Here is a 23,817-nt window from a genome sequence, read left to right as displayed (position 1 = left end):
GAACGGTCATTCTGACACCGTTTTGTTCAGAAGAGATGGGGAAATCTGCAGGTCTTCATAATTCAGAGATAAAATCTAAATGATTGAAGATATATGACTTGTAATACACTGTAACTGAGTAGAGGCAAAGCAAAACTGCCTTGACCTGCCCTCAAACAACGTTTTGTAACTCTAAATCTATATGGAGCATCAAAATCATTCTTTCATCGTAAGAAACAGCAGGCTTTGGTGAACAGTCTTGGAAATTTTCAGGTCTCTGTTGAAATCCATCAAAAAGATATGACGAGAGAAAAAAGTGCCTCATTTCCAGAGTTTGAAATCTGAAGAGATCTGAGCAAGGAACGAATTTCCTACCCTCAAACTCATCTCATCTCAAAACGGTAATAGGTGAGAAAAAAATTCTTGAATTGTGAGAATCAGCAGAGTCTGAAGGTATATTGGCACAAGCCTCATGTCTCAACTTTGTTTCATTAAGGAGATATGACGATTTAAAAATGAGAGTCATTAGAGAAATCCAGCGGTGATTTTGAACAAGCTCTCCATTGACTGTCTATGGAGAGTTTTAAGACTTTGTGTTGTTCTGAGGAGATTTGCAAAAAATCTTTAGCTCCCACAACAATGACAGTGACATTTACTGAAAGCCAGCAAAAATACCTACGTTTTGATGTATAATTTGTGGGGGTTGAGTGGAAATTGAGCGAGTAGCAAGAAGTTGTTCAGACAAGTGGTGAAAATTCAGAAAGTTTCACTGTCCACTCTGAGTTAATTGCATAGCAACCATAACAACGCATGTATTTTCTGAAAAATCACAATTTTACAACTGAAAACTTAAAGAGGGATAAGATTAAAACGGTAGAAGATCTGAAAAAGCTGAATCATACAGGAATAGCCCAATACTTTGAGAACATTTTAAAGTTTGAATGGAGTTTCTAGGTGAAAGTATGAGGAAGTAGTTAAGTTTCAAAAACAGGCAAGTTTTAGCAGAATTGTGGAAGTTTTCCATTCATTTCAATGGGACAAATTAAAGGAAAAAAGTGTAATATTTTAAAAAGTATAATAGTAATAAACACCAAAAGTCATAGCAGGAAAGAGCAGAAAGAGCAGAACAGTATAGAGTTTGAACTGAGAAAATCGGCTGAAAATTGAGGAAGTAGTTAAGCGCCGAAAAACGTACGGAAGCAACCAGAATAATAAAGTATAAGAAGAACTAGAAAAATTTGCATTTCCTGCGAAAATGCTGTGGGGATGCCTTAACGCTGAAGGTGTCTGCTGAAAAGCTGAAAAGATGAAAAAGTTGCATGGTGGTGGAAAAAAAAATGCCGCCCTGAGCAGGATTTGAACCTGGCCCTCCTCATCTCAAGGCGCCTATTCATTTCCTGAGCCAAAGTCATTCTTACGAAGAAGAGGTGGAGAGATGGACAATTCTGCTGAAATGAGCAGAAGCTGCTGAGAATTGTGCTGATAAGAGGTGAAAAGGCTGAAAATTTTGCAGAAAAGAGGTGAATCAGCAGAATTTCTGCAGAAAAGAGGCAAAGAAGCAGAAACTTGCGCTGAAAAGAGATGAATCAGCAGAGTTTCTGCTGAAAAGAGTTTTTTTTTCTGAAAACAGCCGAAAAAGCTGGAATTTGTGCTGAAAAGGGGTGAAAAAATGAAAATTTTGCTGAAAAGGGGTGAAGAAGCTAAAGTATACCAAATCAAAGTATTTGTGCCAAAACATAGTGTTTCTGCCATATTGTGGTATTTGTGCCACAAAAGTTACTACATTACAACATGAATACGGATTAAAGATGAAAGAAACTGGCAACAATTCCTCCACTACAAACCAGTCTGATACCACTTCTTTGCAGTGTTCACGTTTACTAAGGCACTACCAAAAGGCGCCACAAGAGGGCACTCCAACACAAGAGATGACCTATGTACACTGATGCACTTAGTAACAGTCAGCCTCCTTGAATTGGCAGAAATACTGTGACTTAGTAGTAATACTATAACATAACAGATATACTGTGATGTTGCAGACATAGTATGTTTTTGCACTACTCATTTGTAGTGAAAAAATTAGCAATATAAATTACAGGTCTGTGATAGTGTATAAATTTGTAGTGAAAAAAAATGTTGACCAAGGTGGGATTGAACCCACGACCTTTGAGCTGCGAGCCGTGTAATTACTAATTGTAATTGTAACTCCTATCAAAAGTTACAGCTGTCTTTATGGACTTGGTGAAAATCGCCTTATTTCGGCGAGACAGTGCGTTTCTCGCCTGAAACACATTATGGGTTTTCATTTTGTGAATAACTTGAAAATCTTAGCTCAAACAGCTGCAAAACCTATTTCCCCAGCATGGAAATGCTGAATTCTATAAGGCCAAGCCTGAAATATGTGTGTCCGAGTCTCCTATCAAAAGTTACAGCTGTCTTTAAGGACTTGGTGAAAATCGCCTTATTTCGGCGAGACAGTGCGTTTCTCGCTATTACATGCATTTGAATGGAGTTCTCGCCTGAAACACATTATGGGTTTTCATTTTGTGAATAACTTGAAAATCTTAGCTCAAACAGCTGCAAAAGCTATTTCCCCAGCATGGAAATGCTGAATTCTATAAGGCCAAGCCTGAAATGTGTGTGTCCGAGTCTCCTATCAAAAGTTACAGCTGTCTTTATGGACTTGGTGAAAATCGCCTTATTTCGGCGAGACAGTGCGTTTCTCGCTATTACATGCATTTGAATGGAGTTCTCGCCTGAAACACATTATGGGTTTTCATTTTGTGAATAACTTGAAAATCTTAGCTCAAACAGCTGCAAAACCTATTTCCCCAGCATGGAAATGCTGAATTCTATAAGGCCAAGCCTGAAATATGTGTGTCCGAGTCTCCTATCAAAAGTTACAGCTGTCTTTATGGACTTGGTGAAAATCGCCTTATTCGGCGAGACAGTGCTTTCTCGCCTGAAACACATTATGGGTTTTCATTTTGTGAATAACTTGAAAATCTTAGCTCAAACAGCTGCAAAACCTATTTCCCAGCATGGAAATGCTGAATTCTATAAGGCCAAGCCTGAAATATGTGTGTCCGAGTCTCCTATCAAAAGTTACAGCTGTCTTTATGGACTTGGTGAAAATCGCCTTATTTCGGCGAGACAGTGCGTTTCTCGCCTGAAACACATTATGGGTTTTCATTTTGTGAATAACTTGAAAATCTTAGCTCAAACAGCTGCAAAACCTATTTCCCCAGCATGGAAATGCTATTCTATGGCAGCCTGAAATATGTGTGTCCGAGTCTCCTATCAAAAGTTACAGCTGTCTTTATGGACTTGGTGAAAATCGCCTTATTTCGGCGAGACAGTGCGTTTCTCGCCTGAAACACATTATGGGTTTTCATTTTGTGAATAACTTGAAAATCTTAGCTCAAACAGCTGCAAAACCTATTTCCCCAGCATGGAAATGCTGAATTCTATAAGGCAAGCCTGAAATATGTGTGTCCGAGTCTCCTATCAAAAGTTACAGCTGTCTTTATGGACTTGGTGAAAATCGCCTTATTTCGGCGAGACAGTGCGTTTCTCGCCTGAAACACATTATGGGTTTTCATTTTGTGAATAACTTGAAAATCTTAGCTCAAACAGCTGCAAAACCTATTTCCCAGCATGGAAATGCTGAATTCTATAAGGCCAAGCCTGAAATATGTGTGTCCGAGTCTCCTATCAAAAGTTACAGCTGTCTTTATGGACTTGGTGAAAATCGCCTTATTTCGGCGAGACAGTGCGTTTCTCGCCTGAAACACATTATGGGTTTTCATTTTGTGAATAACTTGAAAATCTTAGCTCAAACAGCTGCAAAACCTATTTCCCCAGCATGGAAATGCTGAATTCTATAAGGCCAAGCCTGAAATATGTGTGTCCGAGTCTCCTATCAAAAGTTACAGCTGTCTTTATGGACTTGGTGAAAATCGCCTTATTTCGGCGAGACAGTGCGTTTCTCGCCTGAAACACATTATGGGTTTTCATTTTGTGAATAACTTGAAAATCTTAGCTCAAACAGCTGCAAAACCTATTATCAGCATGGAAATGCTGAATTCTATAAGGCCAAGCCTGAAATATGTGTGTCCGAGTCTCCTATCAAAAGTTACAGCTGTCTTTATGGACTTGGTGAAAATCGCCTTATTTCGGCGAGACAGTGCGTTTCTCGCCTGAAACACATTATGGGTTTTCATTTTGTGAATAACTTGAAAATCTTAGCTCAAACAGCTGCAAAACCTATTCCCCAGCATGGAAATGCTGATTCTATAGGCCAAGCCTGAAATATGTGTGTCCGAGTCTCCTATCAAAAGTTACAGCTGTCTTTATGGACTTGGTGAAAATCGCCTTATTTCGGCGAGACAGTGCGTTTCTCGCCTGAAACACATTATGGTTTTCATTTTGTGAATAACTTGAAAATCTTAGCTCAAACAGCTGCAAAACCTATTTCCCAGCATGGAAATGCTGAATTCTATAAGGCCAAGCCTGAAATATGTGTGTCCGAGTCTTCTATCAAAAGTTACAGCTGTCTTTATGGACTTTGTGAAAATCGCCTTATTTCGGCGAGACAGTGCGTTTCTCCTCGCCTGAAACACATTATGGGTTTTCATTTTGTGAATAACTTGAAAATCTTAGCTCAAACAGCTGCAAAACCTATTCCCCAGCATGGAAATGCTGAATTCTATAAGGCCAAGCCTGAAATATGTGTGTCCGAGTCTCCTATCAAAAGTTACAGCTGTCTTTATGGACTTGGTGAAAATCGCCTTATTTCGGCGAAACAGTGCGTTTCTCGCCTGAAACACATTATGGGTTTTCATTTTGTGATAACTTGAAAATCTTAGCTCAAACAGCTGCAAAACCTATTTCCCCAGCATGGAAATGCTGAATTCTATAAGGCCAAGCCTGAAATATGTGTGTCCGAGTCTCCTATCAAAAGTTACAGCTGTCTTATGGACTTGGTGAAATCGCCTTATTTCGGCGAGACAGTGCGTTTCTCGCCTGAAACACATTATGGGTTTTCATTTTGTGAATAACTTGAAAATCTTAGCTCAAACAGCTGCAAAACCTATTTCCCAGCATGAAATGCGATTCATAAGCCAGCCTGAAATATGTGTGTCCGAGTCTCCTATCAAAAGTTACAGCTGTCTTTATGGACTTGGTGAAAATCGCCTTATTTCGGCGAGACAGTGCGTTTCTCGCCTGAAACACATTATGGGTTTTCATTTTGTGAATAACTTGAAAATCTTAGCTCAAACAGCTGCAAAACCTATTTCCCCAGCATGGAAATGCTGAATTCTATAAGGCCAAGCCTGAAATATGTGTGTCCGAGTCTCCTATCAAAAGTTACAGCTGTCTTTATGGACTTGGTGAAATCGCCTTATTTCGGCGAGACAGTGCGTTTCTCGCCTGAAACACATTATGGGTTTTCATTTTGTGAATAACTTGAAAATCTTAGCTCAAACAGCTGCAAAACCTATTTCCCCAGCATGGAAATGCTGAATTCTATAAGGCCAAGCCTGAAATATGTGTGTCCGAGTCTCCTATCAAAAGTTACAGCTGTCTTTATGGACTTGGTGAAAATCGCCTTATTTCGGCGAGACAGTGCGTTTCTCGCCTGAAACACATTATGGTTTTCATTTTGTGAATAACTTGAAAATCTTAGCTCAAACAGCTGCAAAACCTATTTCCCCAGCATGGAAATGCTGAATTCTATAAGGCCAAGCCTGAAATATGTGTGTCCGAGTCTCCTATCAAAAGTTACAGCTGTCTTTATGGACTTGGTGAAAATCGCCTTATTTCGGCGAGACAGTGCGTTTCTCGCCTGAAACACATTATTGGTTTTCATTTTGTGAATAACTTGAAAATCTTAGCTCAAACAGCTGCAAAACCTATTTCCCCAGCATGGAAATGCTGAATTCTATAAGGCCAAGCCTGAAATATGTGTGTCCGAGTCTCCTATCAAAAGTTACAGCTGTCTTTATGGACTTGGTGAAATCGCCTTATTTCGGCGAGACAGTGCGTTTCTCGCCTGAAACACATTATTGGTTTTCATTTTGTGAATAACTTGAAAATCTTAGCTCAAACAGCTGCAAAACCTATTTCCCCAGCATGGAAATGCTGAATTCTATAAGGCCAAGCCTGAAATATGTGTGTCCGAGTCTCCTATCAAAAGTTACAGCTGTCTTTATGGACTTGTTGAAAATCGCCTTATTTCGGCGAGACAGTGCGTTTCTCGCCTGAAACACATTATGGGTTTTCATTTTGTGAATAACTTGAAAATCTTAGCTCAAACAGCTGCAAAACCTATTAATTCAGCATGGAAATGCTGAATTCTATAAGGCCAAGCCTGAAATATGTGTGTCCGAGTCTCCTATCAAAAGTTACAGCTGTCTTTATGGACTTGGTGAAAATCGCCTTATTTCGGCGAGACAGTGCGTTTCTCGCCTGAAACACATTATGGTTTTCATTTTGTGAATAACTTGAAAATCTTAGCTCAAACAGCTGCAAAACCTATTTCCCCAGCATGGAAATGCTGAATTCTATAAGGCCAAGCCTGAAATATGTGTGTCCGAGTCTCCTATCAAAAGTTACAGCTGTCTTATGGACTTGGTGAAAATCGCTTATTTCGGCGAGACAGTGCGTTTCTCGCCTGAAACACATTATGGCTTTTCATTTTGTGAATAACTTGAAAATCTTAGCTAAACAGCTGCAAAACCTATTTCCCCAGCATGGAAATGCTGAATTCTATAAGGCCAAGCCTGAAATATGTGTGTCCGAGTCTCCTATCAAAAGTTACAGCTGTCTTTATGGACTTGGTGAAAATCGCCTTATTTCGGCGAGACAGTGCGTTTCTCGCCTGAAACACATTATGGGTTTTCATTTTGTGAATAACTTGAAAGTCTTAGCTCAAACAGCTACAAAACCTATTAATTCAGCATGGAAATGCTGAATTCTATAAGGCCAAGCCTGAAATATGTGTGTCCGAGTCTCCTATCAAAAGTTACAGCTGTCTTTATGGACTTGGTGAAAATCGCCTTATTTCGGCGAGACAGTGCGTTTCTCGCCTGAAACACATTATGGGTTTTCATTTTGTGAATAACTTGAAAATCTTAGCTCAAACAGCTGCAAAACCTATTTCCCCAGCATGGAAATGCTGAATTCTATAAGGCCAAGCCTGAAATATGTGTGTCCGAGTCTCCTATCAAAAGTTACAGCTGTCTTTATGGACTTGGTGAAAATCGCCTTATTTCGGCGAGACAGTGCGTTTCTCGCCTGAAACACATTATGGGTTTTCATTTTGTGAATAACTTGAAAATCTTAGCTCAAAAGCTGCAAAACCTATTTCCCCAGCATGGAAATGCTGAATTCTATAAGGCCAAGCCTGAAATATGTGTGTCCGAGTCTCCTATCAAAAGTTACAGCTGTCTTTATGGACTTGGTGAAAATCGCCTTATTTCGGCGAGACAGTGCGTTTCTCGCCTGAAACACATTATGGGTTTTCATTTTGTGAATAACTTGAAAATCTTAGCTCAAAAGCTGCAAAACCTATTTCCCCAGCATGGAAATGCTGAATTCTATAAGGCCAAGCCTGAAATATGTGTGTCCGAGTCTCCTATCAAAAGTTACAGCTGTCTTTATGGACTTGGTGAAAATCGCCTTATTTCGGCGAGACAGTGCGTTTCTCGCCTGAAACACATTATGGTTTTCATTTTGTGAATAACTTGAAATCTTAGCTCAAACAGCTGCAAAACCTATTTCCCAGCATGGAAATGCTGAATTCTATAAGGCCAAGCCTGAAATATGTGGTCCGAGTCTCCTATCAAAAGTTACAGCTGTCTTTATGGACTTGGTGAAAATCGCCTTATTTCGGCGAGACAGTGCGTTTCTCGCCTGAAACACATTATGGGTTTTCATTTTGTGAATAACTTGAAAATCTTAGCTCAAACAGCTGCAAAACCTATTTCCAGCATGGAAATGCTGAATTCTATAAGGCCAAGCCTGAAATATGTGTGTCCGAGTCTCCTATCAAAAGTTACAGCTGTCTTTATGGACTTGGTGAAAATCGCCTTATTTCGGCGAGACAGTGCGTTTCTCGCCTGAAACACATTATGGGTTTTCATTTTGTGAATAACTTGAAAATCTTAGCTCAAAAGCTGCAAACCTATTTCCCCAGCATGGAAATGCTGAATTCTATAAGGCCAAGCCTGAAATATGTGTGTCCGAGTCTCCTATCAAAAGTTACAGCTGTCTTTATGGACTTGGTGAAAATCGCCTTATTTCGGCGAGACAGTGCGTTTCTCGCCTGAAACACATTATGGCTTTTCATTTTGTGAATAACTTGAAAATCTTAGCTCAAACAGCTGCAAAACCTATTTCCCCAGCATGGAAATGCTGAATTCTATAAGGCCAAGCCTGAAATATGTGTGTCCGAGTCTCCTATCAAAAGTTACAGCTGTCTTTATGGACTTGGTGAAAATCGCCTTATTTCGGCGAGACAGTGCGTTTCTCGCCTGAAACACATTATGGTTTTCATTTGTGAATAACTTGAAAATCTTAGCTCAAACAGCTGCAAAACCTATTTCCCCAGCATGGAAATGCTGAATTCTATAAGGCCAAGCCTGAAATATGTGTGTCCGAGTCTCCTATCAAAAGTTACAGCTGTCTTTATGGACTTGGTGAAAATCGCCTTATTTCGGCGAGACAGTGCGTTTCTCGCCTGAAACACATTATGGTTTTCATTTTGTGAATAACTTGAAAATCTTAGCTCAAACAGCTGCAAAACCTATTTCCCAGCATGGAAATGCTGAATTCTATAAGGCCAAGCCTGAAATATGTGTGTCCGAGTCTCCTATCAAAAGTTACAGCTGTCTTTATGGACTTGTGAAAATCGCCTTATTTCGGCGAGACAGTGCGTTTCTCGCCTGAAACACATTATGGTTTTCATTTTGTGAATAACTTGAAAATCTTAGCTCAAACAGCTGCAAAACCTATTTCAGCATGGAAATGCTGAATTCTATAAGGCCAAGCCTGAAATATGTGTGTCCGAGTCTCCTATCAAAAGTTACAGCTGTCTTTATGGACTTGGTGAAAATCGCCTTATTTCGGCGAGACAGTGCGTTTCTCGCCTGAAACACATTATGGTTTTCATTTTGTGAATAACTTGAAAATCTTAGCTCAAACAGCTGCAAAACCTATTTCCCAGCATGGAAATGCTGAATTCTATAAGGCCAAGCCTGAAATATGTGTGTCCGAGTCTCCTATCAAAAGTTACAGCTGTCTTTATGGACTTGGTGAAAATCGCATTATTTCGGCGAGACAGTGCGTTTCTCGCCTGAAACACATTATGGCTTTTCATTTTGTGAATAACTTGAAAATCTTAGCTAAACAGCTGCAAAACCTATTTCCCAGCATGGAAATGCTGAATTCTATAAGGCCAAGCCTGAAATATGTGTGTCCGAGTCTCCTATCAAAAGTTACAGCTGTCTTTATGGACTTGGTGAAAATCGCCTTATTTCGGCGAGACAGTGCGTTTCTCGCCTGAAACACATTATGGGTTTTCATTTTGTGAATAACTTGAAATCTTAGCTCAAACAGCTACAAAACCTATTTTCAGCATGGAAATGCTGAATTCTATAAGGCCAAGCCTGAAATATGTGTGTCCGAGTCTCCTATCAAAAGTTACAGCTGTCTTTATGGACTTGGTGAAAATCGCCTTATTTCGGCGAGACAGTGCGTTTCTCGCCTGAAACACATTATGGGTTTTCATTTTGTGAATAACTTGAAAATCTTAGCTCAAACAGCTGCAAAACCTATTTCCCCAGCATGGAAATGCTGAATTCTATAAGGCCAAGCCTGAAATATGTGTGTCCGAGTCTCCTATCAAAAGTTACAGCTGTCTTTATGGACTTGGTGAAAATCGCCTTATTTCGGCGAGACAGTGCGTTTCTCGCCTGAAACACATTATGGGTTTTCATTTTGTGAATAACTTGAAAATCTTAGCTCAAAAGCTGCAAAACCTATTTCCCCAGCATGGAAATGCTGAATTCTATAAGGCCAAGCCTGAAATATGTGTGTCCGAGTCTCCTATCAAAGTTACAGCTGTCTTTATGGACTTGGTGAAAATCGCCTTATTTCGGCGAGACAGTGCGTTTCTCGCCTGAAACACATTATGGGTTTTCATTTTGTGAATAACTTGAAAATCTTAGCTCAAAAAGCTGCAAAACCTATTTCCCCAGCATGGAAATGCTGAATTCTATAAGGCCAAGCCTGAAATATGTGTGTCCGAGTCTCCTATCAAAAGTTACAGCTGTCTTTATGGACTTGGTGAAAATCGCCTTATTTCGGCGAGACAGTGCGTTTCTCGCCTGAAACACATTATGGTTTTCATTTTGTGAATAACTTGAAATCTTAGCTCAAACAGCTGCAAAACCTATTTCCCCAGCATGGAAATGCTGAATTCTATAAGGCCAAGCCTGAAATATGTGCGTCCGAGTCTCCTATCAAAAGTTACAGCTGTCTTTATGGACTTGGTGAAAATCGCCTTATTTCGGCGAGACAGTGCGTTTCTCGCCTGAAACACATTATGGGTTTTCATTTTGTGAATAACTTGAAAATCTTAGCTCAAACAGCTGCAAAACCTATTAATTCAGCATGGAAATGCTGAATTCTATAAGGCCAAGCCTGAAATATGTGTGTCCGAGTCTCCTATCAAAAGTTACAGCTGTCTTTATGGACTTGGTGAAATCGCCTTATTTCGGCGAGACAGTGCGTTTCTCGCCTGAAACACATTATGGGTTTTCATTTTGTGAATAACTTGAAAATCTTAGCTCAAACATCTGCAAAACCTATTATTCAGCATGGAAATGCTGAATTCTATAAGGCCAAGCCTGAAATATGTGTGTCCGAGTCTCCTATCAAAAGTTACAGCTGTCTTTATGGACTTGGTGAAAATCGCCTTATTTCGGCGAGACAGTGCGTTTCTCGCCTGAAACACATTATGGGTTTTCATTTTGTGAATAACTTGAAAATCTTAGCTCAAACAGCTGCAAAACCTATTTCCCCAGCATGGAAATGCTGAATTCTATAAGGCCAAGCCTGAAATATGTGTGTCCGAGTCTCCTATCAAAAGTTACAGCTGTCTTTATGGACTTGGTGAAAATCGCCTTATTTCGGCGAGACAGTGCGTTTCTCGCCTGAAACACATTATGGGTTTTCATTTTGTGAATAACTTGAAAATCTTAGCTCAAACAGCTGCAAAACCTATTAATTCAGCATGGAAATGCTGAATTCTATAAGGCCAAGCCTGAAATATGTGTGTCCGAGTCTCCTATCAAAAGTTACAGCTGTCTTTATGGACTTGGTGAAAATCGCCTTATTTCGGCGAGACAGTGCGTTTCTCGCCTGAAACACATTATGGGTTTTCATTTTGTGAATAACTTGAAAATCTTAGCTCAAACAGCTGCAAAACCTATTTCCCCAGCATGGAAATGCTGAATTCTATAAGGCCAAGCCTGAAATATGTGTGTCCGAGTCTCCTATCAAAAGTTACAGCTGTCTTTATGGACTTGGTGAAAATCGCCTTATTTCGGCGAGACAGTGCGTTTCTCGCCTGAAACACATTATGGGTTTTCATTTTGTGAATAACTTGAAAATCTTAGCTCAAAAGCTGCAAAACCTATTTCCCCAGCATGGAAATGCTGAATTCTATAAGGCCAAGCCTGAAATATGTGTGTCCGAGTCTCCTATCAAAAGTTACAGCTGTCTTTATGGACTTGGTGAAAATCGCCTTATTTCGGCGAGACAGTGCGTTTCTCGCCTGAAACACATTATGGGTTTTCATTTTGTGAATAACTTGAAAATCTTAGCTCAAACAGCTGCAAAACCTATTTCCCCAGCATGGAAATGCTGAATTCTATAAGGCCAAGCCTGAAATATGTGTGTCCGAGTCTCCTATCAAAAGTTACAGCTGTCTTTATGGACTTGGTGAAAATCGCCTTATTTCGGCGAGACAGTGCGTTTCTCGCCTGAAACACATTATTGGTTTTCATTTTGTGAATAACTTGAAAATCTTAGCTAAAACAGCTGCAAAACCTATTTCCCCAGCATGGAAATGCTGAATTCTATAAGGCCAAGCCTGAAATATGTGTGTCCGAGTCTCCTATCAAAAGTTACAGCTGTCTTTATGGACTTGGTGAAAATCGCCTTATTTTGGCGAGACAGTGCGTTTCTCGCCTGAAACACATTATGGGTTTTCATTTTGTGAATAACTTGAAAATCTTAGCTCAAACAGCTGCAAAACCTATTTCCCCAGCATGGAAATGCTGAATTCTATAAGGCCAAGCCTGAAATATGTGTGTCCGAGTCTCCTATCAAAAGTTACAGCTGTCTTTATGGACTTGGTGAAAATCGCCTTATTTCGGCGAGACAGTGCGTTTCTCGCCTGAAACACATTATTGGTTTTCATTTTGTGAATAACTTGAAAATCTTAGCTCAAACAGCTGCAAAACCTATTTCCCCAGCATGGAGATGCTGAATTCTATAAGGCCAAGCCTGAAATATGTGCGTCCGAGTCTCCTATCAAAAGTTACAGCTGTCTTTATGGACTTGGTGAAAATCGCCTTATTTTGGCGAGACAGTGCGTTTCTCGCCTGAAACACATTATTGGTTTCATTTTGTGAATAACTTGAAAATCTTAGCTCAAACAGCTGCAAAACCTATTTCCCCAGCATGGAAATGCTGAATTCTATAAGGCCAAGCCTGAAATATGTGTGTCCGAGTTTCCTATCAAAAGTTACAGCTGTCTTTATGGACTTGGTGAAAATCGCCTTATTTCGGCGAGACAGTGCGTTTCTCGCCTGAAACACATTATGGGTTTTCATTTTGTGAATAACTTGAAAATCTTAGCTCAAACAGCTGCAAAACCTATTTCCCCAGCATGGAAATGCTGAATTCTATAAGGCCAAGCCTGAAATATGTGTGTCCGAGTCTCCTATCAAAAGTTACAGCTGTCTTTATGGACTTGGTGAAAATCGCCTTATTTCGGCGAGACAGTGCGTTTCTCGCCTGAAACACATTATGGGTTTTCATTTTGTGAATAACTTGAAAATCTTAGCTCAAACAGCTGCAAAACCTATTAATTCAGCATGGAAATGCTGAATTCTATAAGGCCAAGCCTGAAATATGTGTGTCCGAGTCTCCTATCAAAAGTTACAGCTGTCTTTATGGACTTGGTGAAAATCGCCTTATTTCGGCGAGACAGTGCGTTTCTTGCCTGAAACACATTATGGGTTTTCATTTTGTGAATAACTTGAAAATCTTAGCTCAAACAGCTGCAAAACCTATTTCCCCAGCATGGAAATGCTGAATTCTATAAGGCCAAGCCTGAAATATGTGTGTCCGAGTCTCCTATCAAAAGTTACAGCCGTCTTTATGGACTTGGTGAAAATCGCCTTATTTCAGCGAGACAGTGCGTTTCTCGCCTGAAACACATTATGGGTTTTCATTTTGTGAATAAATTGAAAATCTTAGCTCAAACAGCTGCAAAACCTATTTCCCCAGCCAGTAGCGGTTTTTGATACGGGCGACATGGGCGGTTGCCCACGGCGGCATCGTGGTGGGGGGCGGCATCACGGGCATCGGCAAAAAAAAAAAAAAAAATGTTCATACTCATGCTGCCCTGACATCAGCCAGCGCATATTGGGAATGGCATAGGCACCTATCGGTTTTCTAGCGCCCATTTGCTGGGTATAAAGGCGCCCTCCGGTTGCGAGGTGCGCCTGCTGCTTGCGGCACTGGGAGGAGAGGGCGGGGCGGCGGGGGATCATGTGGCTGGCTGGAGCAGCATCTAATAACCAACCCGCAAAATAAAGCAAAATAAAAACAAACTAACAAACACGAAAACACCAGACATTATGATACAGACTTATAATTTGCACCGATGATTTTTTGAAATTCTATACGCGAAAAGTGAGCGCGAGAGCTCTCGGTGCGCCTGCTCGCTGCCGAAGTCAAAGTAAACTTTATTGTCATCTCCGCTACATACAGTCCAGTATATAGAGAGACGAGACGACGAGGCTCCAGTTACAGCAGTGCAAGTAAACAAACAATAAATATAAGAAGAGTAAGAAATAAAAATACACTTTAGGAATAGGGGTAAAGGGATCTATAACAATTTAAATTTTATAATTTACAGTTTGCTGATTTAAAGTCTCACACACAGCCTGTCGAAAGGGGAGGGTGGCCTGCTGCTTCCAAATAGAGCACATTTCATTCATAATGTTGTAAATCCAAGCCCATTATCTATTCATGATTTGAATCCTGGGTTGTGTGAAATCCTAGAAATACATCTTAGACAAAGTGAATCTGTGAACTAAGGTGTAGGTCTATTAGGTTATGTTGTGGCGATCCTCGAGTTGGGGGATCTGTGTTCATACTGGAGTGCAAAATTAAAACCAGGAAGATGGACAAGAAAAGTTCAAAGCCATCAGGTGCTCAGTTTAGAAAGAATAGGCGCCAGAGGGAGTGTTCGCCCGGGGCGCCAAACAGGCTAGGACCGCCACTGATGGTGACTTATTCTATGGGCTTGAAGTTGGCCTGTAGTGTTGCACTCCACATCCCCATAGAGTTCCCAATGAAGGATCCAGGTGTGGGGATATTCTTCTTTTTGACACCCACAATCTAGAGGGGTTTTGGAGCCAGCTTTTGGACACAATTCCCAGAAATAAGGAGTAACAAAGAGTGAGCAAATGTTCTCTTGTACAGCCACGACAATAATCAGGTGGTGAAAGGCCTTGTAGGAGGAGAACATGTTCAGAGGTAAAAATGTGTGTGGGGGGCAGGGGTGCTTGATGAGGAACCCAACGTGGTTGTGGAGTCTCCCCTCTTCCAGTTATTGGGCCGTTCTCATCCTCCACCCACAGAGTAAAAAAAATACTCAGTAAAAGCAAAGGGGTATAGAGAGAAACACACTGACTGACACTACTGGCCAAGTAAGAACAAAATCCAAGTCAATGCTGAAGTACTCCTGTCCATGTTTTTCTATCCTCCTGCGTGGAAAGTGGCGCCGCATGACGTCACATATAAACAGGAAATAACGATAGTGAGCGGTGCTGTGGAAATCACGACCTGTCGGATTTAAAACATTAAGACACAAATACAATGTAAAGCTATCAGTAACAGAGTTAAGACGGACGAAGTCTGAGTTTAGTCCCAGTAGGACCAAACGATGTGTCGTTTTCCCAGCTCCAGGAAATCAGCAGGCTCAATGGTCCAGAATGGCACAGATCAGGTCCTGCAGCACGTCAAACCTGTGAGTCACGCTTTGTGCTAAGAAAGACTTAAGTACAATAACTAGAGTCAGTTATCCGCAAAAACAAACATGACAAGGTCATATTCGTTAGGATAAGACCATATGTCATTTATGTTTATTTATCCCAAAGTTTCCAAAAGTTGAATCTGTTCATCTGGACGTAGCGTTTTGTGGGAGAAACGTTTCGTCACTCATCCAAGTGACTTCTTCAGTCTCAGCTGACTGCAGGTTTCCCCAAGAGAATGCATCAAGACGTTATCCCAAAGTTGTTCAATTCAAATACAGCTGTCATAAGTGTAGTAACAAATGTGTGTGTGCGTGTGTGTGAAAACCTAGATGAATATGGAAATGCGCAGTAGTTTATACAGGAACTATTTTCCTTGTTTTAGTTTTATATTGTTTTAAATGCAGGGAAAACGTGCTGCTATTGTACTGAAGGGTTAAAGTACCAAATAATCATAAACAGCCAAAATAAATAAATATCTGCTTACACCTATGAGTAATGTTGAAAGCTCATTTATATTTTACAGGCTGGGCCGCAATCATTATAACGTTCAAATATTTTGATGAAAAATCTCTCCATGTTTATTAGCTGGCAGATGTTCAGCATCTTCTATGATTGCAGAGAAGTTTTACGAGAACTTTTTTTCCCCCTGAATAAATAGTTACCAACCCATATTTTTTTCTTTATTTTTTTCCTGTACCAGGTGAGCTCATCACGCTGCTACACTGCAGGGAAAGATGAGTACTGTTCATCGATCATGAAATTCCAAGTTTGTAAAAGAAAGGTCCGCACATGCCTTCCAAGGTATGGCTGCATCTTCCTATTCTTGGTCGTGTTTGCCTTAAGCTTCGTGATAGATTTCATGGACATCCTGGAGGTGAGGAATTGTTTTTTCATTCATTTATACATCTTTTCTCTTACGCTTGTCCAATTCAGGGTCATGAGGGCTGTCCCAGCTGTCTTTGGGGAGGAGGCAGGGTGCACCGTGCACATAGAGACAGACAACTATTCACACTCACATTCACACCTATGGGCAATTTAGAATCACCAGTTAACGTAACCCCACCAATTGCATGTCTCTTTATTCATTTATTTGGGACTTAAATCATTTTAGGCAGTGAGATAAGGTTCAATGAACTGTGTTTTTAGAATAGTTTCATTTAATTAATGACAGGCATTGTTTTTTTGTTGGTTTTTTTACATTTCAAAATTAGCAGTGTAGTTTTCTTGCCAATGGTTTCTGTATTTAACTGGGATGTTGTAAATATAACCAGCAGACATGATGGCAAAGGATTGATCTGTGAACTCTGTCTATATGGCAAATAAATGTCTACCTGTGCTAACCAAGATGCATTGTAAGCAGGTGTATTTATCTTATTTCCACCAGTCCTGATATGAGAGTAATTCTTTCACCTAGCATGTAACAAATAAATCTAAACCAATTAAAAAAGTGATTGGTGATTATACCCCCCACATTCCATACATTATACACCTCTCCAGAAGTCCCACAGTCACTGTGAGTGGAAACACATTTAAAAAATGTTTGTACAAAATGACCTTGGGCACCTTAAATAGCAACATAATGGCTTCTTACACAAAAAATACAATTTCTAATCTGACAACTTAAATATAAACTTTAAAAAAAGTATATTATAAAGTATATTATTAGTATATTTCACAAATAATTCTTTTTAAATATTGTTTCAGTAAAAATGTTTAAAATCCACAGTATACTACTAATATTTTTCAAATCTATTACAATTGACTGTGCTGTTCTCATTGTCAAATGCAAATTCTTTTTCATTAGGTGTATTTCGTCCTATATGATAGGGCATGGTCTAGAAGTTACTCGATAGTCATTTGCAATTACACTGTAAGGAGGGGAAGTCTTATTTCCTATTTACCCATTGGTAAAACTAAATACCTACACTAACTGAGCAAAAGAATGAGAAACAATATACAGAATCTTCAAGTTTTATTCGTTTTGTCCCTTTTACCAGGACAAGGTAACTCCATAAACCTTTTTTTAGGTTTGCTCCCTTATGAATGAGGAGACACGCTGAAGCTCACTCACCAGATAGCTTCCAACTGTCTTTACTTGTAAGCACAATCAATGAAGAACAGTTACAACCCACTCACTGAATAATGATTTGTTTTCACAATCTAAGAAGAGAAGGTTTACATGCTCCATAATATAGGCTGCATCAAAAATATTGTGTAGTTAAAATGTGCAAACATCATTATTTTCTTGTTGTTTTGTTGAAAAACAACAAAAATCTATCTAGTACAATCATCTTTTTTTTTTTTTTTAAATACTCAGAAGGTACTCATTAGTTTAAAAAAATAGATGAAGCATCCATGCATGTAATTTGAAAGCTTTGTCATAATTTCTTTCTCTTGCTGTGTATTTTTAATCTTTACTGTAAAAATCCAGGTCAAAAGAAAATTAAACCATGAGTCACGGGCAAGCAACATGACTTACTATGTGTTAATAGACCTCTCTCCATTGACTCATACTTGTTATTAATCCCTGTCTTTCTTCTTCCCCAACCGGTTGCGGCAGATGGCCGCCCCTCCGTGAGGCTGCTTCTGCCAGAGGTTTCTTCCTGTTAAAAGAGAGTTTTTCCTTCCCACTGTCGCCAAAGTGCTTGCTCATAAGGGGTCATACGATTGTTGGGTTTTTCTCTATATGTATTATTGTAGGATCGATCTTACAATATAAAGCGCTTTGTTTGTATAGCGACTTTTGTATTGATTTTGCGCTGTATAAATAAAATTCAATTGAATTGACCGTGGACCACAAATTACGCCCTTGGAACTGTTCTGTAGGATGGATGTCTGGAAGGATGGCTGGCTTTGTTGCCTCATTGTCCTAAATAGAGCCAACATTGTGATAAAGTGCATGTTCATGGTAAATCATCTCTTTCTGTCAGTTTAATGTTAATGTTCACCCAGACTAACCTGAAGTAACTCGGATATTGGAACAAGCTCAGGTTTAGTGCATTCATTTGTATTTGACATCTTCACTGAATAGTTTATTCATTTTCCTGAAGATCAAGCAGATGTGGATCATTAGACATTTGTGTTGGCACAAATAAGACATGAAAGTAGGAAATACAATTTCAAGAGAAACGTTTTATTGTAATTTGTTAACTGCTGGCCATTTATTTTATGGATTTTTGTCTCTGCTGTGCTCTCTCTCTGTTTCCCATTTTCAGAATACTGTGAAGTCTACCATCCATAGCTCATACGCAGACAGACATTATGACTTCTGCAAATTCCAACCACTGTCCCTTAAGGAGACTCATGAAGAATACCTCCTAATGAAGTCCATCGCTTGGCCTGAAACTCCACCTTTACCATTTCCTCATTACCTGAGCAAGACCAGTGATCCCTCACACAGCAGCTTCACCATTCTCTCAGGGAGGGAAGACGGAGAGTGGCACAAAGATGATAACCTGGAGATTCTGATCAAAATGTACGACTTCCAGGGGCTTCCAAAGAAATTTGGGGGAGACATTTTACTTGCCCGGCTCCATAACCCAACTCTTGGTGCAGGTGTGGTAGGGCAAGTGGTGGATCATCTCAATGGCTCCTATTCCGCTGTGTTCTATTTACCCTGGGAAGGAAACGCAGAGGTTGAGGTGATGCTAAAACTGAATTTCAATGTGATCATGGTCTTTCAGTCAGCCTTCCTTTTTAATACAATATGATCTTCAGACAAAGGTAGGATTCTCATTTCAAGATAGTAGACTAAACAAGACACAGGTGCAAACGATTAAAATAAGGATAGGGAAGTAAAATTCAGACACAGGAGACAACTTTCAAAGTAAAACACACAAATGGTAACAGAATCTAACTAATCAGACACAATTCACACTTGACATAAAATGAAGTAAATCTGAAAGCCAAGCTATAAACACTGAAAAAAAGGTTTCAGGTCCTAAAAGGACATGGAAGTTGGCTCTAATTTGACACTTCTCAAGTTTAACTTTAAGCTTTGTTAAAACTTCAACTGCACCCAGTCAAAAAGCCACACTCTAAAGCCGAGACCACATTTTTGTGCATGACTCTTACTGCAACCAACTTTAAGCATCAATATTATGTGATACATCATACATCCTCACTTCCAAAAAAGTATGGACGAAGTGATTTGCAAATATCATAAATCAAGATTTTCTTCGTAATAGAACAATATAACAAGTTTAAACTGGGAAAATGTCCTGCTGTAAGGAGAAAAAATGTCATTTTGAATTTAATGGCAGCAATACATGTTGAAAGAGTTAGAACTGAGTCATGTTTACCACTGTGTGGCATCTCCTCTTCTTTTAACAACTAAGGAAACCAAATTTTGTATCATCCTCACTTGATATAGGATTCTAGTGGATAACAGGCCTGGATCGTATCATTTTTTTAATTTTCCTAATGTTGGTCAAAGGTCTGGACTGTAGGTAGCCCAGTTAAGCAGTATGTGACTCTTTTACTATGAAGCCATGGTGTTGCAAAAGATGCACTGTTTGCTTTTGCATTCTCTTTCTGAAACATGAAAGTCTTCCCATGAAAATGCCATCTTCTAGATGGGAGCATATATTCCTCTAAAACCTGTAGAAGAACGGATCCTCCCACCGAGCACTGATGATGCTTTTCCACATGTGCAAGCTGCCAGTTCCAATAGCATTAATGTGCTGCGCCTGACATCAGAGAAGCAGGCTTTTGAACGGAGTGCTGCTAACATGATGTTTCCTTTCCTCTTTATTAGAATTTCAATTCATGTGACCGCAGAACAGTTTTTTCCACTTTGTCTTAATCCAATTGAAATGACCTTAGCCCAGAGATGATAGTGGTGTTTCTTTATCATGTTCACACGTTGCGTCTTCTTTTCATGATAGAGCTTTAACCTGCACTTGTGAATTGCATGGTGAACTGTGTTCACAGAGTGATTTCTGGGAGTGTTCCTGGGGTCACACAGTGATTTCCATGACAGAATTATGCATGCTGTCTGTAAGCCTGAAGGTCACAGCTATCTAATATTTTTTCCCCTTATCCCATGCTTACAGAGATTTCTCCAAGACGTTTGATGATATTATATATTGCTCCAAATATATTATATATATATTGTAGGTGATGAAATATTCTAAGTGTTTTCAATCCTACATTTTGGAGCATTGTTCTGAAATTGTTCCACAGTTTGTAATTTTTGCATCTTTTCTTTTATTCAAAGAAACTGGGCCTCTCTGAAATGTTCTTTATTCCCAAATATGTTACTACCATGTTGCCCATTAACCTAATTACTGCAAAATGTTCCTCCAACTGTGTTTTAGTAGAGCTCACTCTTCCACCCTTTTCTTTCCACTATCCCATTTTTTTTAGATGCTGCCATCAAATCCAAATTGAACTTCTATTTCTCAGAAAATAGTCAAATCTTCAAATGTCTTAAAGTATGTTTAAAATGAACAAAGAAAAAAATGTATATATAGAAAATGTATTGCTGTTCCCTTAAAGATAAATACTCGGAGAGTGCGCTGATTTGGTAGCGGTTTGCACTCTTGGAGTGCTTCTTTTGCTTGTTGATTTCTAAAGCCACTAAAACCATATTAATACTGACAAGATGACCACTATACATCTAGATACATGATGTCTAAAAGTGTGGTTTGCATATTTAACTTCAACCATTTGCTCTTGTCATAAGCAGTATGCCCAGGCATGATCATTATGACATCATCATGATCTAAGGGAAGTTTAGCTGTGCTGTATGCTAATCCACAGAGAAATACACAAATAGGAATGTCATTCTTTGTCCTCCCAGGTAACACTGGTTCACCCCAGTGAGGCAATTACAGTGCTGCACAGTCTGACCAGAAAACACCCTGACAGGATTTACTTCAAGAGCCTCTTCCGCTCAGGCTACATCAATGAAACTACTGTCTGTAACGTATGTTTGCGTCCAACCCAGCAGCCTGTGTGCAACTACACTGACCTCCGTACAGGCGAGCCGTGGTTCTGCTACAAGCCAAAGAATCTGAGTTGTGATACCAGGATCAATCACTCCAAAGGAAGGCTTAAAAAAAACCTCATGACCACAGAGACCCTTTTTCAAAGGTGTGTATATGCCACATTATCTGTGTGACCTAAATGGGGAATTTCTAAAGTTAGTATAGGCAAAAAGTGACTGACACAAAAAATCAGTCATACTTGATGATTTTGAGGTTTTTCTTCCAAAAAGCTAATATTTTACACTCAGACGGTGAAGCAAACCTTGTCTGTACTTGTGTTAATGCTAAATGGGTTAAAAAAAGGGGTGTTTTTGTTTTGTTCTCTGCAATCAAAATCATTTTGTTGCGTGTGCTTTGCCTCAGTGGTGTCAACATGAAAGTCTCCATTCCAGCTTCAGGACCTTCCGGTGTCACTGTTTTGCCAAAAACTAAAGGTAAAGTACAATTTTTCCAATTATTTACATTTTTTTTATTAGTATGGAGTAAGCTAAAAGTTTTTGGATGCGATGTTAGTGTTCATGTGGAGAGATAATCCCTAAGAAGTTTTTTTTCAGTGCTCCTTCAGAAGCTTGACTGCTACACATGGATCACTCCCTGGAAGCCATGTTCTGTGCCCTCGCAGTGCTGGGTCTTCGCAACTGTGTTGAAACACTTCAACTTGTCTTGATCTCACAATTTTCATTGCACTGTGTGTGGGCCCACAGTTGTGTGCTGATACATACTAGATGTTCAGTTTCCAGTGGATATACTTAGACTTCTCAGAATGTTACAGTACAGCTTTCCTTCAGGAATTCACCTGCACAAACCTGTAAATGTCAAACAGTGACTACAGTTCCAGTTGATCTCCCACCGGATGTGCTCTCTGCACAAATTTAAGGTCCATACTTAAATGATAGAAGGCACAATGCAAGTGATTATAACAGGACCTTCCAGATGCAATTTAAAAGTAGCTGCACCAGAAGAGTGTCATAAATTAACCATGAACAAAAGATAAGGTTTTTGGTTTTTCTGACTGGTTTCTAAAATGTTTTGATCACACCACAAGCTGCACTTAGCAGATAAAATGCTGAATGAAGTGCACCCTCTCTCTTTAATCTTCAGTTTGAGGCAAGTTTTCAACATCCACACATGTGGTGAGTTGTAAGGTTTACAATCAAGACAAATTATGATATGTGCAAAGCTGCCATGATTTCATGTAGATGGCCACAGGGTTAAACTGTTCCAAAACTAATATAGTGGTGTGAAGTCTTGCATCTGTAGTATGATGGTAGAGTGGCTTTTTTTCTCTGGAATTTGCTTAACTTACGCATGATTGCCACAGTAACATTAGACTTATCAGCTGGTTAAAAATATACTATTATTTATTTTTTAACATCTTCTCAGGATGGTCCATGGTGAGTAGCCGCACTGTGAAGTCTAGACCCTCTGGGTATTATTTCCACAGTGTGTGGCGAGCATTACGTGGCCCCAGTGTTCCTCACTTCAACACTTCCTCAGCTATCACTCAGTGTCTGAAAGGAAAGGTGGTTCATATATACGGAGACTCCACCGTCAGGCAGTGGTTTGAATACTTTAACGCAACACTACCAGGTAGCTGCTCCACAAACCTCTCTGGCAACAATTTGATTTTCTTCACAGTGAAACTTAAATCATTCTCTCTGTATTATATTCAGATCTTAAGGAGTTTAACCTGCATAGCCAGAAAAAAATTGGACCTTATATGGCTCTGGACTATGCGAACAACATCTTGGTGACATACCGCTGCCATGGTCCTCCTATCAGGTTTTCCAAAGTCCCAATCACCGAGTTGCGCTATATTGCCAACGAACTAGACAGCGTGACTGGAGGCAGCGAGACCGTCGTAGTTCTTGGCATTTGGTCGCACTTCAGCACTTTCCCCGTTGAGGTCTACATCCGGCGTCTGCAGAGCATCCGCAGGGCGGTGGTGCGGCTGCTGTCCAGGGCTCCAGATACACTGGTTGTCATTCGGACTGCAAACCCAAAAAATCTAACGCTCTATGAGACAATCACTAACAGCGACTGGTACTCGCTGCAGCGTGACAAGGTGCTCAGGGCTATGTTCAAAGGACTGAATGTCCATCTGGTGGATGCTTGGGAGATGGTCGTGGCCCACAACCTGCCACATGAACTCCACCCACAGCCTCCAATTATTGAAAACATGATTAATGTTCTCCTGTCCTACATATGCCCTAAAAAAGGTGGCTAGATGTGATTGTTTTCAGCAGTCCATGCACACACACATTTATTTCTTGCTTATTTATAACAGAGAAATACAGACTGAGTTGAGTCTAATGCATGATAAATAGTAATGAATAATTAAACTGAGCCTTTGGATTTTCATGCAACAATCCTGGAACTCCTAGAAATACTGGAACTCCTTAACTGACACACAAGCAGGACTTACATAAGGGAATATTGCCTCATACAGGCTCATTCCAGTGAACCAATCTATGAGCCGCTATGAATGTTTTATTGACAGTAGGTTG

The 23,817-nt window shown here is 39.9% G+C and overlaps 1 protein-coding gene across 4 annotated transcripts; it reads left to right on the top strand.

Annotated features, from left to right (window-relative positions):
• Positions 1–15,071: 15,071 nt before the first annotated feature.
• On the top strand, positions 15,072–23,544 carry LOC100705122 (NXPE family member 3). 4 transcript variants are annotated; one of them, XM_019346609.2, is made up of 7 exons: positions 15,072–15,313; positions 16,021–16,121; positions 16,254–18,961; positions 21,124–21,416; positions 21,674–21,744; positions 22,694–22,900; positions 22,984–23,544. In XM_019346609.2, the coding sequence occupies exons 3-7, from the start codon at positions 18,419–18,421 to the stop codon at positions 23,535–23,537; spliced, it is 1,668 nt and encodes a 555-aa protein (XP_019202154.1). In that variant the 5' UTR covers positions 15,072–15,313; positions 16,021–16,121; positions 16,254–18,418; the 3' UTR covers positions 23,538–23,544. The 4 variants fall into 4 exon arrangements, with proteins under 4 accessions (XP_019202154.1, XP_019202153.1, XP_025760577.1 ...); XM_019346608.2 differs by having other exon boundaries at positions 16,021–16,194; positions 18,536–18,961; XM_025904792.1 differs by having other exon boundaries at positions 16,021–16,194; positions 17,881–18,961.
• Positions 23,545–23,817: the final 273 nt, after the last annotated feature.

Source organism: Oreochromis niloticus, unplaced genomic scaffold, assembly GCF_001858045.2.
Source record: "Oreochromis niloticus isolate F11D_XX unplaced genomic scaffold, O_niloticus_UMD_NMBU tig00007122_pilon, whole genome shotgun sequence".
Classification (NCBI taxonomy): Eukaryota; Metazoa; Chordata; class Actinopteri; order Cichliformes; family Cichlidae; genus Oreochromis; species Oreochromis niloticus.
Note: the sequence above shows the minus strand (reverse complement) of the source record. Positions and strands in the feature narration are given on the sequence as shown.